We start from the raw sequence: 18105 nt of genomic DNA, 5'->3' as shown, positions 1-18105 counted from the left end.
GTTTTTAGCATCCAACTACTTCTAAAGTATGATTTTGCTTCTTTACTATAATGTTTTAAAACACAAAATGTTTATTTTATGTGATTCTACATGTGCAATGTAAATAACACCCATTCGATTATTAACCCTTTGAGTGGCAAATTTTTGCCCCGCTCACAATGAGGTAAATTTGTTAAATCTTTGTAATTTTCACTGAGTTTAATCCTAATTTTGTTGACTTGAAAGATTTTCTAGTTTTTGATCAAAACAGTTGAAATTTTCACCAACATTTTCTGTGGAAAAAAGCAGGCCACAAATGGAACTATTTTGTGGATGGTGCCTGGAGTTGACTTTGGCAATCAGAAGGTAAAATACCAAGCTGGGATTTTTCTGTGTAAACTGTAAACACAGTATATAGTTTTGGTAGATAACTTGTGTGAACAAACTGTATGAGTTCACTTGGTGTGCTGTATATTCTAAACAAAGTTTAAGGTGAAAGCTGTACAAGTGGAAATGAGGCGTGTGTTTTTACGTGACTGAGCATAACTCATTTCTATTAAGCTACAGGTAAAAGGTGTGTACTGTTTATGGAGAGGAACTGAAATAAATCTGCAAGTGCTTGCATTGTTATTTAAATCATGTGTTTGTTTTATCCAATCGGCTTGGTGATTGATAGATATGCAGATGAAATGGTAATTCCAGCCAATCCAGTTACTGACTGTCAAGTATGCAAATGATATGTTAATTATCTTACTGGTTCACAAAATGTACTTTTCCACTTCTTCTTACAGAGCTTGTCATGTTCTGCGGACCTTGCAAACTTACTTGTAGCGTTGATTCCATTGGTTCTAAAAGTTTCAATAAAGCAAGACACCCATAATAAAGGTAGGTTGTGTCAATTCATTTTTCTTTCAGTAACTTGTCGTGCTTAACATTTGGTGAATGGTACAGTAGTACCTGTAGTTTCTACATGTAAAAACATTTATTTTATGTTTATGAAATTTGTTTTTTCTTCAATGTTATTACCTGATGTGTCAGTCTGTCCTGTCCTGTCAGTCCACCCTTCTCTAATTGAATACTATTATTAGCAACTCAAAAGTCAAAGCAACATTAGATAAATTTTAGTTGATATAGTGTATACTTCATTTCTCTGCATACATACTTAGAATAAAATAATTGTCTTAGTAGTTTGTAGTAACTACCCTGGTATCAGGCGTAGATGTAGACTTTTAATGCTGTGTAATTTTATGACACTTTTAACATTTGGTACACAACTATAATTAGTTACCATGGAATTTGTATTATCCTCTTTAGCTTAATAATTGTATATGTGTGGTCTCTTTAGTTATGATAGTTCATAAACAATAAAGTTTGGATTAGAGTTTGTTGTGATTTTTCATAATTATTGATTTTGACAATCTGAGATATCGATCAATATACTCACAAATCACACAAAGTTGCAAGATTGTCAAGGTTTATTTGCACTGGGTAGTACAATACAGAACTGTTTAAGATGAAAGCTACCATTTCCTGTTTGGTGAAATAAAAACCTTGTGTACCTGTTTTGATTTTTTTTCTTCATTGATTTATGTTTTGTTTGCCATTGAGTGGAGTGGTGTGAAATCTAAAACTTGTAGTAAAGTGTACATTATCAACCGGAGTGCAACATTGATATGGTTGCACTGGCTGTGAGCCATTTAATAACGAGTAGACGCTACTGCAACTGTTTTTTATGTTGGCTTGAATTGGTATGATGAAATATTGTTCAATTTGATTGTAATAATGGTTCAAGATCATGGACAGGGCTCCAAATTGAAAAAAAATGTGTAAGTCTGTTGGGCTTTCAGTTTTAAAAGCAGGTAGTCCCATGATATTATTTAGTAGCCCTTCACGTTTAGTATTGTAGGTACAGAGCCATTCAGAAACATGAAATAAATAAATATGTGTAATTTTTCTGAATTTATGTCGGACAACCTTAGATAAATTTGTCTAACAAAGTACTAATGTTTTGTAAATTTTTAATAGCCCAGTTGATGTACTAATTTTGGAAAATGGTAGCCCCAGAGTAAGATTTGATAGTACCCGTTTTGTGTGCCCTCGGCTACTGTTAATTTTACACTCAAACCCTTGTGGGGTATAAACCACATTTTTTTCATTTGGTTTGCATGAGTGTGTTTTAGTGTACACGGTTTTTATAGCAGTATTTTGTCTATACGTTTTTAAAAATACATTTGACAGATCGTATCAGAATATAAATTTAAAATACCCTAAACCTATTTAATCTCGTGAGAGACTAACATTGGCAAATCTTGAGTCAAAAGCACAACATTTTTGTAGCAGTTAGTATTTTGTTAAAGATCTTTATGACAAGTCACAGTCACTTTTGCAAAGTCCACGTCCTCAGGAATGCCTTAAGATTATTTACCACGGTAACTTTTTGAGTGCCAATTTTTTTTATGCTTAAATTTGGCTAAATTTGTTGACATTTTCTGTATTTTTCACTGAATTCATTTTTAATTTTAGACCAAACAGACAAAATGTGAAATTGCTTTTAGTTTTTGATAAAAAAATTTAAAATTTAGCAACATTTCATGTAGAAAAGAGCAGACTACTATTTTGTGGAAGTTGACTTGGGCAATCAAAGGGCTAATCTCAAAAAATGTGTAGTGGCGAAAAAATGTTATTACTGTAAACATTATCAAATTATTAACAATACAACTATCTGTTGAAACAGAAATTGGTTGTTATTGTGCATTCTTATTTACATTTTTTTTGTTTTGATTATCTTCATTAAAAAAAAACATGACTGTGTGTACTTTTGTGATTTACACCATTCTGGCTTCCAAGCATATCATGCCAGACGAAATTCAGCAGTTAATCAAAATATGGTAGCACCCGCCCTCTTCTTTTCTGAAAAGTTGCCAACTGTCTCTGGCTAGCCAGGTTTTCTTCTTTATTGGGTTCTGTATTTTATCAGTGAAAGGATTGTTCCGCTGACTATGAGGGGTGGATTGTTTGAACAATACCGACGTTTAATTTCTTTGATTCTTCAGGTTGCCGCTTACTCATACTGAAGCACTATTTAAATCTGTTCATAATAAACAACAATGGCTTTTTATTACAAACTTTTTGGTAAAATGGGTGTCAGTGTTTTTTTTCCTATTTGTACACAACAATAGTGAGCATTGTCATTTAGGAAAACTGCTCTTAACATGGATATCATCCATTTTTAACTGACTCTATTACTACCCTGCTCTGCAAAAATTTTAGTTGATTATATATCCAACGAGCCTTTACTAAAGATATTTAGAATTAGTTACACTTTAATTGCCACACTTCTGCTTCATATTTACATTAGGGTATCATTTGTTAAGACTCCTCGTTTTTTTTAAAATAATAACCAATTGATATTATCTCAATATTTTACCAAAACATGTATAACTGCCAGAAGTTTCTGAACATTACTCTTGTTTTTAAGACTATGAGTATTTGTTGTCATTCTATGCTGAGCTGGTAATGATTTTGTGTGAAAATGTGAAAAATTGAGACAGATTGGAGAAATATTGTTTAGAAACAAAAATATTGTGAACATCCAGTAATTTTTTCAGGTTGTATGCTGAATAGTGTCAAGTGTCACAAAGGGTGTCAATAAATACTGCGAGTACAGCTGTGTTTTACCACCTTCTTTCATGAAGGAATTTCATTCATCTGTTAATTGACTGGTTTTTATTATCAAGACATAGAATATATTTTGTTTGTTTTTTCTGTATTTTTTGTCATAAATGAGCGACTTTTTTTTTCAGAAGTAAAGTTTTGTACTAGTATCAAGTTGGTGACAGGTTTTTGAGGTGTTGACTTTTTTTACCAGTCATTTGTAAGATCATGTTTTGAATGGAATGAATGTAAGATGGCACAAACTAGGTTTATTTTCCCTATAAATAAATTTTAACTTACAACCTGGTCAACAAAAACTAGAGCATATTAATTAAAGTGCCTGTGAAATGGCTGCTATTTTCACGCCTAAAATTATCAATTGATACAGAAATATTATTAATTTTTATGTTTCTAAGCATGAATTATTTTTTTTAATGAAAAAATGTGTTTTAAACTCAATCTACATCAACTTTATTTTTGTGTATTTTAAAACGAGGCTCCTCATTAGCTTCTCATTTACATACATAAATTCCCCTTGTGACGTCAGAAGGGGAAGTCGCATGGCAGCTTGCATTGCCGATACGTGTAAATAAGGCAAATTTCTTGTGCAGTTTTCTCGTCTTTGACTAAATTGTCACTTATGTATTTGTTCGTCGAGGAAGAATGGACCATAATGAACACATAGTATCAATTTTTGTTGCATGGGGTTGAGTTAGATGCGAAATATGTCCGTTCTGGTGTAGCTGGTCACCGTGATCGTCACCGACACCGGCGCACGTTTGTACACGGTTGCTGGACAAAATAGAATTTGACGTCGGAATTATCTCGTTATTTAGCAGGTTACTAGGCACGTCACTACACTGTTTTATTTCATCGGTCGTCTGAGTAAAACTTTCAAAATTAAAATAAAAGAGAACATATTTTAACATTCTAAACATTCTAAACAGTGATCACTATAAAATAATTAAAAAAAACGACAAATCACAGTTACTAAATAAATGACAGCCGCGTGGAAATAAATTGACATTTTGTTGAAATAGGTGAACGCGTCGGGTCACGGTGAGGGCAAGTGCGTTAAAAGCGGCGTTTAATTGGATAACAAAAATAATCGAGATCGACACACATACAGATAAATTCAGAGTGGATTCGAGTTAGCGTGATCCATGGCGTGATTGTCATAATTATAACATCGTATTAAAACTTTATTTGGTGGAAACACATTGACCAAGAGCCCGGATTCTTATTTCATAAATTATTACGCAGATCAAGCTGCAAGCATGGAGGTAAAAAAGGACAGAGGTGTGAATTCGACATTCAACACCAATCACCAAACAATTCAGAAACTTTTAGCCTTCGAAAATGAAAAAAGGTTGGCAGTGTGTAAGGGCTGTGTAATTTCCTGTTTGTCGGACGCTTCGTTTTCGTGTTACTGTCAAAATTATTGCTACCTTTTACTTAACAAGGGCCTAAATGGCCTCTATAAAACAATAATCAGGATCGCAAAAAAGTCAACTGATTTGAAACACTTGCCGGGCGTCCTTCTCTCTTCTGAAATCCGCTCGGTGATCATGGGCTGGTCCGGAATCTATTTCTTTCAAAAGTGTTGCGCCAGGTTTACGTTGTCGGCGTTTCTCTTTAAACCTAGTCGTTTTTTTTCATGGACGAAAACAGTTTTTCCCCCCAAAAAAGAATCTAAGGTTAAGTGATGTCGCACCTTCGGATCGATTAAAAACGTGTAAATACAGACACTATGACTATACGTTTCACTGCAACTGCCCACAACACAACCTTCAAAAAACTCTCTCTCAAAAAAAAAAAAAAAATAGACAAAAAAAAAAAGAAAAAACGCCGACCAACAAATGTATATCGTTTAAAAGTATACTGAACGACCAATCTTATTACGACTCAGGGGTATGACTTCCTCTCACATTTTGTCATTTGGTGGCGCACTTTCGGCGAGAGTCGGAAATCCGGAAACAGTCGACCGTTTCACGATAGGTGGGCGTGGCTACACCACGAGAAATATCCCAAATTTACTTGGATACGAGTAATTATTTTCAGCAAAAAAATCAATAACTGCCCATTTCAGTGGGACACAGATCTAAAATGAGAAACGTGAGGGTGGGCATTGCACAGGCACTTTAAAGATGACAGGACATTTACACCCCCACTACCTGCAGATACAAATTTGACACTATTGCTCACATACCGTACTTTGATTTGCCAAACAGCTCATCTATTGTAAAGGTAGGCAATCACTGTACAAGAGGGAGAAAGTTTAAACTCACATGTCTCTCAGCTTTTCTGTGTTGTGTTCCAATTCATTTACCATCTTGTTTGAATGTCATGAACTGCTAGGTTTCGCACAACTCACACATGAATGTTAACACGACAAGTCAAGTAGAAAAAAAAAAGAATGAAAAGAATACACTGTTTTGGTTATTCTCAAGCACTCAAACATGGGTCCCCTACTAATGGACCTCCAACAACTTTTACTGTGACAGTAAATGTAGATGCCGTGAGACACTGAATAATGCATATAGCTTGTCACCTTCGAATATGTTAAGACGTGGAAGTGTTTAGCACCCTAACTGTGACTGATCTCATTTCGGGTCAGTGGATATGTGGGAGTATAGTCACGCATCATTCTTATTGGCTATGTACAAATGTACATTTACTACATACTTGTACAGAGGCAGGAATTGGGCGAGGAAAAATTACTTAGTAACATTCATGGGAATTTAAACTAGTACAGTATAAATGCAGTGAAACCTGTTTAAACTGAATATCAATGGGACTGATAAGTGAAACCTGTTTAAACTGAATATCAATGGGACTGATAAGTGAAACCTGTTTAAACTGGATATCAATGGGACTGATAAGTGAAACCTGTTTAAAGTGCCTGTGAAATGGCTGCTATTTTCACGCCTAAAATTATCAATTGATACTTAAATATTATTAATTTTTATGTTTCTAAGCATGAATTATTTTTTTTAAGTGATAAAATGTGTTTTAAACTCAGTCTACGGCAACTTTATTTTTGTGTATTTTAAAACGAGGCTCCTCATTAACTTCTCATTTGCATACAGAAATTCCCCTTGTGACGTCAGATGGGGAAATCGCATGGCAGCTTGCATTGCCGATACGTGTAAATAAGGCAAATTTCTTGTGTAGTTTTCTCGTCTTTGTCTATATATTCACTTATGTACTTGTTCATCGAGGAAGAATGGACCATAATGAACACATAGTATCAATTTTTGTTGCATGGGGTTGAGTTAGATGGGAAATATGTCCGTTCTGGTGTAGCTGGTCACCGTGATCGTCACCGACACCGGCGCACGTTTGTACACTGTTGCTGGACAAAATAAAATTTGACGTCAGAATTATTTAGCAGGTTACTAGGCACGTCACTACACTGTTTTATTTCATCGATCGTCTGAGTAAAACTTTCAAAATTAAAATAAAAGAGAACATATTTTGACATTCTAAACATTAGACTATAGTGATCAGTATAAAATAATTACTTACTAAATAAATGACAGCCGTGTGGAAATAAATTGACATTTTGTTGAAATAGGTGAACGCGTTGGGTCACGGCGAGGGCAAGTGCGTTAAAAGCGGTGTTTAATTGGATAACAAAAATAATCGAGATCGACACACATACAGATAAATTCAGAGTGGATTCGAGTTAGCTTGATCCATGGCGTGATTGTCATAATTATGACATCGTATTAAACTTTATTTGCTGGAAACACATTGACCAAGCCCGGATTCTTATTTCATAAATTAATTAATAATAATCCATTGGTATTTACATAGTGCAGTAAATCCAGCAAACTGTTCATACATGTAGGTGCTTTACCACATCCTTCCCAGTCACTGGGCTGTATAAATCACAGTGTAAATTGCCCTTGACAACCTTGGGAGCATAGAAACTGAGCTGCTCAAGGTGCATCAGAGCTAAACAAACACGTACAGAAATCACTACTTGACCAGGTACTCATTGACTTATGGATGGAGAGAAACACAGACAGAGTAAAATGGCTGGTAAAATTCAAATCATTAACTTTCTGTTTGAATCCCAATTTCTATAAAGTTGGGCAGGGAATTAAGCCCTAGATGTAGGGAACTTCTGTATTTGCTCTGTATATACTTTCAGTCAGATGTCAAATTAATCAAAAAATATATTTTCATGTACGCCATCATCATTTCAGGCTGTATGTCATAGTGTTTGCCTAATGTGAAAACAAAACAGGTTTAAGGTAAATAAAAATGATCAAGCCATTGTTGGCATGGCAGCAGTATATGTACTGATTCCAACTGATTTTTTGTTGCATGTTACAGTTTTTATTCCTATTTCCGTCAAGTGTCAAATTAATCACTGTTGTCACATCTAAAATATGTTTTCTTGTACGTTGTCATTTTTACTGTTATGCTGGAATGTTTGCCTGATCAATTTTGAAAACAAAACATATCAAGAAATATTAAGCTATTGCTGGCGTATAAGTACTTTATTTGTTGCTGGTTGTTGAAGTATTGATGTAATAAGCAAGGGAAAACAAAACTTTGTTATTTGTAATTTCTTCTGGCTTGTTTGTGATGGCTTTACAGTTCCGTCCTTGTTGCCTCTTGTAAACTAGATATGGTAAGGATCGCCTGCCCCTCCGGGTGGTCGAATCTCAGATTACTTTTGTGTGTGTGCCAATTGTTTGCCTCTATGAAATATCGCACAGGTTTCCTACCAACTGAATTAATTCGCCACCATCAGAAACAAGTGTCATTGAGCATAGTGTTGTAATTCTTACCATGTTTACTAGCAATTGATAATTAAATATACACAAAAACTGATCAATCACCGCAGTGAATTGTAGGTTCTTGTCGAGTTGAGATTCACAATTGTGCAACAAAGACAATAGTGCCTGAAAACGTCAGTGTCAGCTTTCGCAATATTGTAAGTTGACTGACCAGTCGGACCGTCATGAATCTAATTTCAAGATTTGAAATTCTATTTTTATCGTTATGTACAGTTAGATTATCCATGGATTATCATACCTTTGGCATACTATCCATGCTACTGCATACAGTACAGTTATTAATGAGTCTAGGTATGTGGCAAAGATTTCTGTACGGGTCGTTAGAATGTCTCAAGGCGCCAGACTGGTTCAGGTATTGATGTCTTAAGGCGACAGTCTGGTGCAGGTTATGCAAGACATTACCAACTGCAGTATCCATACAAACTCCATACAGCCAGAATCTACTAATTAAATGTTAGGGTTGTATATTGTACAGGCACTTTACATGGGTGAGCAAATTTCTATCAGCTCAGTGTACAAGTAATATAATGACTTACAATATCAAAATAGTTTGTGTTCATCAGTTTGTTGGTTTGTGCTGTTTGCCAAGTACTCATTTGATGTGCATTGATACTTGGGTACGTACATGTGGGTGTTGCTGAACATTTTACGTCAAACAAAGTGACTTATTATTTGCTAATTACTTAGTTACTGATTATTGTTTGTTCTTTGCAGTACAAATCTTGGTAGAACATCTTTGTACACTATCTTGTGTTAGACATACACCAAACACAGATAAATTTATTCATACAGCCCTTGTTATTAAAAACTGCTACTTTTTTATATCCTACTCACTAGTTTGCTAGCTGGGACCTCCATATGTGAATTCATCTCAGACATGTCTGGTGTGATTGATTACATTTAAACTTTACACACATAGTATACATGTAACCATAGACCCTCTTTTTAGAGGGTCTATGATGTAACGCATCATATCATACATTTGCACATGCATTATAATTTGTTTAATGATCCAATTAAACATGACCAAATAGCAGCCATTTTAGTGCTAGAAATTCATGAATATCTGACATTACCAAACCGGATCTTTGTCTTTTGGTATATCCATTGAACTCATTGGGTCATTTGTTTCTTCTGCAACTGCATAATCAACCCTGTTGGGATGTCTGGTGTTTAGTTCATAAGAGATCACTTTGATAAAATATCGACTGGGTCTGTTGCATTTTCAAAGACTTGTTCACTTCAATCCTTTGAATGCCGAAGTTAGCTTTCATAAAATCAAACCTACTTTCTTTTCAAAAATGTTGATCAAATCCTGTAGCCAATGAGCTGTTCAATGTCTAGTTCCAAAACAAATTGCAGCAGAATTTCAATTTCAAAAAAGACATATTTAGCACCTGACTGCTTTTAAGATTTTTCCAGTGTGAACTTCAGAAAATGTCTAATTTTCATGAATTTACCAATATTACAACGTACCAGTAGGTACAATATTTGGTAATAGTGTGATGCTGACATCATAACCACTTGACTCAATGTATGTGTAACAATCAGCTATTACTAGTGTATAATGTGTATCAACATCACATCGCTGTAGACCACGAGAGATATGCTCTTCTTGTGTACATCACTTTTGATTCCCGTGAATAAATAAGAAATAGACCAGTCATTATTATAATCATGCATTAAAGCTCCAGTTTGATGTAAAATACAGTTATAATCGTAATCATAAGTGTAGAAAATGAAAATAAATTTCAAATCTGTTTAAATAGTCTTTGGTTGACATTGATACGCATTGTAAGAAATCAATAAGACTTTGCAAGTCTCAAGAAACTCAAAAAGTGTTGTAATAAGAATGAAACACGGGCATTGTATGTAGTCTGTGTTTTCTTAAGGTGGTCTTTTGAATTTTAAATTCAGACTTTCATCGTCTCGTGGGTGGGTCCATGCTTACAAATGTACCTATGGTAAGAGTGTGTATGCATGTATGCTCAGTGAAAAAGTCATGCACAATAGACCATATGCCAACCTACTGGAGTGGAAAGTTTTCTCAGTTATGATTCTCTGTGCTAGGTTCAGATTTTGCATACATTTCAAAGCAACAGAATTTTTTTACATTCTGTATTTTAATCTATATATATTCTGTAGAATACTTTATTTTCGCTTGGAATTTATTTTCGCTATTTTCACTGAAAGGATGATTTCGTGAAAATAAAATCCAGCGAATATACTTTTTTCCTATATTTCACATTCAACTCATCAAAAATCAGTGAAAATAAATTCCATAAAGAACGCCCAAAAAGCCTTTTCAGCAAAAATTAATTCCAGCGAAAATAAAGTATTCCACTGTATATATATATATATATATAAACAGAATAACTTTCATGTTTTTCAAACTATGTACAAGAGAGTACATGTATAATAATTATTTTCAGATATTGATGTAAATTTTTCTTCTGTGCTTGAATGTACATTCCTTTTACAAATATCCAATTTAATGTTTGACTGAAAGTAATTTCACTGATTTTCACTTTTTGTTGAATCCTCTTTAATAATTAGCACTAATTATACACATTTTGCAATTATTTTCAATCTTCATAATATTTAGGATTAAATCATATATCATTGTACATATCATCCCCTTCAAAAAGTTGTCGTCTACTTTCACCACCTTTCACTAAATATAATTGCATAAATTGTTTTCACACTTAATAAAAATTGTTGATCACAGCCTGTCTATTCAAAATCAAAAATATATATATAGAAAATACATAAAAGCATGTTGGATCAACATTTTGACAGGTAATAATATTCAAATCATATTTTGTGCTATATATTGTATTTTGTATACATGAAGTATGAAAATAAAAAAAATTAAGCTTACAGTTTTTTTTTGTTTTTTGTTTTTTTTTCAGATCATGATTTTCGCCTCTCGGATATCAGTAGTTGTTTTATCCCGCTGAGAACCAACCAGTGCTTTCAACCCCCCTATAGTCGAAAACACACTACTTCAGATGGTCTGATATTGCAGTCTGATAAACATCATTTGAGAGCCAGTAAAGTACAAGTTAAATCAACAAAAAGAAAAGCTTCACCTTCCAAAACGAGAACCAGGTACAGAGCACCATTAAAAGTCAATCGCAGTTCAGATTCTGATGAAAATATGGCAACCAGCTTACAGCAGAGAAAGTCGCAGAGTTTCCCATTGCTGACTCAGTTGAACCCTGGAAAGCAGGCGGAGAGTCTGGGAAACAATGCTTGCTATGCCGGTATGAAGAACCTCGCATCTAGCCAGGAGAGTTCTATATATTCCCGAACTGTGCCGACAAAACCTGTAATAACCAATGGCGATAAGGTTGACACCAATGACACTAACCCAGTGGATTTATGCCTCTTGTTACTGTCTTTGTTAGAGAAACTTAGCAGTACTGAGATCCTGCATAATGTACAGAGGAACTCGGTTGCTGTGAGTCTGATTCCTCAGTTAGCTCGCCTTTCAACTGTCTTAAACAAATTTCCAGGGTATAATGTAGAGTCCCTAATGGATACAAGTCCAAGTGATCTTGAAGTTGAATTCGCTGATGGATGGGATGATGATACAATCACAGTACTTCAACGAGTCGTTTTACGCCTTGTTCTAAAACTCAGTGCAATAACGTGCCTTCATCAAAATGGCTGCTCTGAATTATCGATGAATGGAACTCTGACCTCTATTCTTGATCTTGCCACTGACATCAATACTAAAATCAGTTCTGCAATAAGTAACAAATCTTCACAGGAAGATATTCTTGCGTTAACAGCGAATAAAAAGAATGGAGGCATGGACAATGTTTTGGAACTCACAGAGTTTGACTTGCTAAAGAAAAAAGACAAGAGTGACTCTCACAGCATAGACAGGAGACTTTATTTTGTTTGTGAAGTATTACAGGGTGTTCTGCAGTTGATCAGTTCAGTCATGCAAAATTTGCCTCTTAATCTGACTTTCATGGCACAGACACTGAATTTGTTGCATGAATTTTCATCAAGTCAAGGTTACACACTATATACAACTGCAATTGAAGAATTGGAAAACATTCTCTCAAAGACAAAAAACTCTGACAAGGAATACTACCAGATTAAAGATTCTATCTCCTCCCTGATTTCCAACCTGACCAAAGTGATTAGTGCAGTCAAGAAGGCAAAGGTTGAATACATCCACATAATGACTTGTTTAAAACGTAAACATCGAAAATGTGAATTCAGTCGTTATGTGCATCATCATCATAATGTGTGCGGACTGTCATGCTCGGCGTATGAAGAAACCAACCATTCTTTGTCAGATAGTTTGGGGAGTTTTGACACTCCAAGTTTTCTGACCGCCGCAAGTGCTGCAAAATGCTGTGTTGCTACGTCGGCAGAAGTTCTGTTGAAGGTTTTTGAGAAAAGTAGTTGTAAACACACACAGGCGGTAATTCTGGCTAATTTAGAGACAACCGGTGTGTGCTGCTGTATGCCGCCCCATACAATTGTCTCCTCTCTACTGAATGGTCTGGATGAGCGACCTGTCACTGTAAGAAGTGGATCTCTCAACCTGGTTAACAAAATAGTGCTTGAGCAGCTTGGTGGCGGAGTGAGTACACCAACCATGGGAAATGACACATGTAATATATGCTGTGATTCTGAACCTCAGATCAACAGGAGTTCATTTATTGATTCCTCAACAGAGCTTACAGTTGGATCATATCCTGATAACTTAGACAGTGCCATTGGTAGTGATGCAAGCACTCATGACGAAGAGCAACAACATACTAAGTGGAAAGTCTTGTCCAAATATAAAGAATTACTTCTCTCAGAGAATGAGAATGTCAGTGTTCCAGTCGCGAAGCATCTTCTCCATCTAGTCACCAATGGCAATGCTATTATCAAAAAAGTTTTGTTTCTTCAAGTTTTTTTACCAACTTTTGAAGCTGCCAAGGCTACAACGATGGTGGACAGTAGTTTGAGGAACACTCCTAGTAAGCATCTCATGTCTATGACTGTGCTAGAACATTGCTTTAATGCCTTACCTCCTCTTCTGACATCATCCTCAGCTCAAGAACTCTTTCTAACTCATGGCGGTTTGACACAGCTTTTGCATCTTCTGCATCATGATAGCACACGTTTGGCTGTTCTAAGTGTCTTTGAGGTCTTGATTATGGCAGAAGACCATCTGGAGGATATTGCTAGGAAAAGTGGCTTCTGTACAAAAGAATCTCTAATCAACAATGTGGAAGTCAGTGGTGGGGACAACTATAGTGATAGTTCATCACCGATCGAAGATCATCATCATTTTGTGGTCCCCCCAAAGAGCAGCATGAGTAGCGGTATAAGTGTTGGTAGTTTTGGCGTTGTTGATGCATTTCTAGAGATCATTCTTGATGTCATTTCAGAGGAGAGTGGCACTGGTGGAAATCATGACTCGTTGGCTTCCGAAGATGGGACAGACAATGAAGGAAGTATTTCTAGCAGTACTCTCACAGAGTTTGTGAATTCTAGTGAAGGTAGTTTACTTTCTACTTTGAGTACATCAGAACGAAAGATCAGTGTACAATCCTTACAAGGCATGTACACTTCTTCAGAACTGAAACTCGGTGAACACAATTTACAAAGCCAGTATAACCTTTCATTAGAAAGGAAGATAAGTGCACATTCACAGCCTATCCAAGTTGGTGACCTATCAACTCTCTCATCCAAGACTGATTCTAACAACAGCAGTGTGCCCTCATTTGAACCAGCATCAACCGAGTCAACCCGCACACTCAAATCAAATTCCTTCCGGAAGAACATTATCTCAAGCCTCTCTGATTCAGAAATAGAAGTCGCCGCTGATGTCTGGCGTAGCTGCAAATACCTCTATCTTCAAAGTCTGGTTTTTAAGAACCATTTTCTAGAGCAACATGGAGCAGACACTGTTGAGGGTCTCCTTAAGGACACTGTAATTGCTCTGAATGAATATATAAAAACTGACGAAAGATCAGAATTTTCACCAGTAACCAAGACTCTTAGAAAAAACAGTGAAGTTGGTGCTGACAGACTGAGTCATTTATTCTCTCTTCTTGAGTGTCTTCTTTCGATATGTTTAGAATGTTCAGCGACGTCCAAGGATCAAACACGTATACCGGTTAGTAAATACATGTATGCTTTCAATTTATTCTTCTGTTCTTCTGTTTACGTATACATTAACTGGATTAATTGTTTTCTGTATTTTACAAAAAAACATGGCCCAACAAATTGTTTAGGGGGATTTCTGGTCATTTTTTCTTGCCCATCATGTTCATTATTTATATAAATCATTAATTTATGAGGTAACTGTGTCCACGTTGAGTTTAACAGTTCAGGAATGTTTAGAAATCCAGTCCACTCATACCCAGTAATCATATTTAGCCATGTACATCTTACAACTAATACTGAACTTTGTTTTTAACTTACACTTTCACAAAATTGTTTTTCAAATTTGTTAAATGTATTTCAAATCTCGTTACTAATTTGTGGCCAGCATGAAAAAAAAATGTTTTATTACTGTTTTTTGTCTTGTATAATTTTATATCTGAGTGTTGAATTGATAAAAGTTTGTTGATATAGTTTTGATCCCCACTCTTGATAACTTTTGTTGTATCATTTATTTTTTTTAGACTGTTGAAGCCCAGTTAGCAGCATTCAAGACTCCTCTTTTAGAATCAGGTTTAATGCAATCCTCAAGGGGTCAGGAATTTTGTGACGCACTTTTGCATATAGCCATACAGACAACTGGACCACTAGATGGCGCTCATGGATCTATGACAACCCAGCAGGTAATGTGTTATCATTTCAAATTATATAAATATGTATCCAAATGATATAATTGATGATACTGACTGTGAAACTGAGGGTATAAAATAAAAGGAGCATTCTCATGAGTATCACTCTGGCTTCGAAGTGTTTGCATACTTTTGATAAAATGTGAGAAGTTCATGTACAACTACCTCAAATAGAAATATTTTCATAAATCTCAATTTTGTATGACAGTACCAATGGCTGCTTCTTATTTACATTGAAAAATCTGTTTATTCTTATATTTTTTCATTCACTCATCAATGGCTTACTTGACACCCATCTTACAGATGAAAAAAATTATGTAAATACATTTATTTTTGTGATATTTGTTTTGTTATTAGGCAGCTGCAAATAAGTTGTCCGTTCATTTTGAGCCCTGGACCATGGATAGTAATATCAGTGATAGCAGTGATTCACAGAGTGAGCCCAGTGATGTGTGTAATACTGATGGGGGATATGATGCTGATAGTGAAAGGGATTTGGATGATGACAACAAAGGTAACAAATGAATCAGAATGTTGGGTGTAATTGTTTGACTTGCACTCCAGTTGGTGCCATGTCAGACAATAAATATGACATTTCTTTGAATATTCTGACATAATTACTGTGCTTAAAGTAAGAGGTTACTATTTAGAAGTGATCATTTTGCTTCATTGAATATAGAAGAGTTCTCAACAATATATCTTCAAATCTCAAAAAATATACATTTCCATGAGATTAGGAAAAGAGGAGAGTAGTAGTGCTTCAGGTTTGATCTGTCAGTTGAAAGCATAGATGAATTTATTTGCGATATATGAAAGATCGCAAGTACTGCAACACGTTTGATGTGGGTTTCATTTGAAAAGTAAAGTTTGCCAGGCAGGATGTTATTTACTGCATAATGGCTTAAGTTTGGTATGAAGGTTAGGTGAATATATACAATTATGTCAAAACTTGTCGAATCGATGTATTTTCGATATATCTCACTGTCAACATTACTTGGTCACAACATTTTTTTTTTCTCTGATGATGATGATGAGCAAAAGAAATTTTACAAAATCTAAATCTAATTTTGCAAAATCTAATTTTTTTCAGGTCTGAGTCTCAATAACTTGGCTGAGGATACCAGTAGTGACAATTGCAACACTCAAACCATCCTGCTTCACCCACAAGTGTGTAAACTGGTTCTAGAGTTACTAGCAGCTACTGTGAGTGAAGGCAACTCTGACGTTATATCCTATGGTCTGCGTGAAATGATCATGATTGCCAAAACTTCACAGTCACATGGTATAGCCTTGTACTTGGATGGGCTGGCAAAAGCAATACTCAAATCATTTGGCTCAGTTCTTAAATCCAGTGAAGAACAGTTCCAAGGTAAGACCATTGTCTTAGGCAAAGCTTAAATAGTTTCACTGGGATACTTTTTGATAAATGCAGCATTATTTATTTCATGGATATAATTTGTTCTCTAATGTCATTTTTGCATAGCATCAAAACATCCATTTATATTTATAACTTGCTGAGTGTTTGAAAATTATGAAAGACTCTAGACCCATATTTAAATTTTCATTGATATATGCAATAACATTGTATATGCATAAAGTCCAAATAGTGTCATACACATGCAATTTTGCATTTAATATATTTTGTATTTCTGACGTCCTTGATTACATGTGCAAGTTATATTTTGTCCATGATACTCAATTTGGTCCTCTTATTTTATTGGCAATTAATTAATTAATTTGCTTTGCACATATTGAATAAAACCATATCATATAATTTTAGATGTGGCCTGCTTTTCTCTGCAATTTATGGTATCAGAATAAATAAGAATGAGAAATGCATAGTTGTTTCACTCGGCAAGGTGAACGGTATCGCAGTTACTCGACAGTGAGTAGTGTGATTGTGAATGTGTGTAGAATATTGACAATGAGGTAATAGTTACTAAGGCTCAACATTGAGTCTGTGTTTACCTTCACGTCAGTTACAGGACTGCATAGCTAGTCAATTAAAACCCAATACTGTGCTTCCCTCCGAAACTATTCACACTACTTGTATTGGAAACAGGTGACAGTTACTCACACTATTTGTTTTCATCAAGTAGGAGTTAAAATATCTGATGTCATTTAAAATTGAGAGAAAATGCCTGAAAAGGTCTGTGAATGAATGGAATCTCTGTGATGCTATAAAGTACCATGCCACTATGTGTCTGGTCTGAAGAGGGTGATTCCACCGACTCATCAGACATTTAAAGTCTCGTGCACACTATTTATACCATTTTATTTTGTCAGTTTGCACTCTCGTCAGCTCAAGATGTCTTCTTTTCATACCCAGGTGATCATATTTCAAAGTTTCCGACTTTATATGCTAGATCTTGGTGAGAATCGCCAAGACTTGAAACGATACTTTGGTCCATTTCAATGCAATAGAAAGGCCGCTTAGAAAGATTAGGCAAGGAAGGTGTGAAGTGGAAAATCATATGTGGAACTGTGAAAAAATAGAAAGTAGCTGTACTCTGCCTTTTAAATTCTTCCTGTGTGTTTCTTTGTGTGAAATGTAAGTTTGTTTTTGTAGGTAGTTGAACTCTCTGTCAGGGGAAACTGGCTTGTACTCACAACTCGTGAATAGACCTCTTTAGTACCACTGGATTGATGTGGTTGACGGTGATGATCGTGTAATTGACCGTGTAGTTGTTCCTCTGTGTGCATACCCAAGGTGAAACATTGGACATCCTCAGTACCTGTTTGTTGATCTTCTCTTTGTATAAACCTATTAAAGGAGATTGTTTTGTCGTTCAGATGATTTTGCTGGTTTACATTACGTGTAATCTTTCAAACGTTTTAAAACTAGC

At 35.3% G+C, this 18105-nt stretch overlaps 1 protein-coding gene across 1 annotated transcript in view; it reads left to right on the top strand.

The window, feature by feature from the left end:
• The window catches only part of LOC100374918 (lysosomal-trafficking regulator-like), a 78288-nt gene that overhangs the window by 17743 nt on the left and 42440 nt on the right, over positions 1 to 18105 (top strand). The window contains exons 5-9 of the mRNA XM_085491867.1: positions 771 to 864; positions 11360 to 14583; positions 15095 to 15253; positions 15617 to 15773; positions 16350 to 16628. Coding sequence (XP_085347993.1) covers positions 771 to 864; positions 11360 to 14583; positions 15095 to 15253; positions 15617 to 15773; positions 16350 to 16628 — 3913 coding nt within the window. The remainder of the gene's footprint in view (positions 1 to 770; positions 865 to 11359; positions 14584 to 15094; positions 15254 to 15616; positions 15774 to 16349; positions 16629 to 18105) is intronic.

Source organism: Saccoglossus kowalevskii, chromosome 2, assembly GCF_978046115.1.
Source record: "Saccoglossus kowalevskii chromosome 2, keSacKowa6.1, whole genome shotgun sequence".
Classification (NCBI taxonomy): Eukaryota; Metazoa; Hemichordata; class Enteropneusta; family Harrimaniidae; genus Saccoglossus; species Saccoglossus kowalevskii.
Note: the sequence above shows the minus strand (reverse complement) of the source record. Positions and strands in the feature narration are given on the sequence as shown.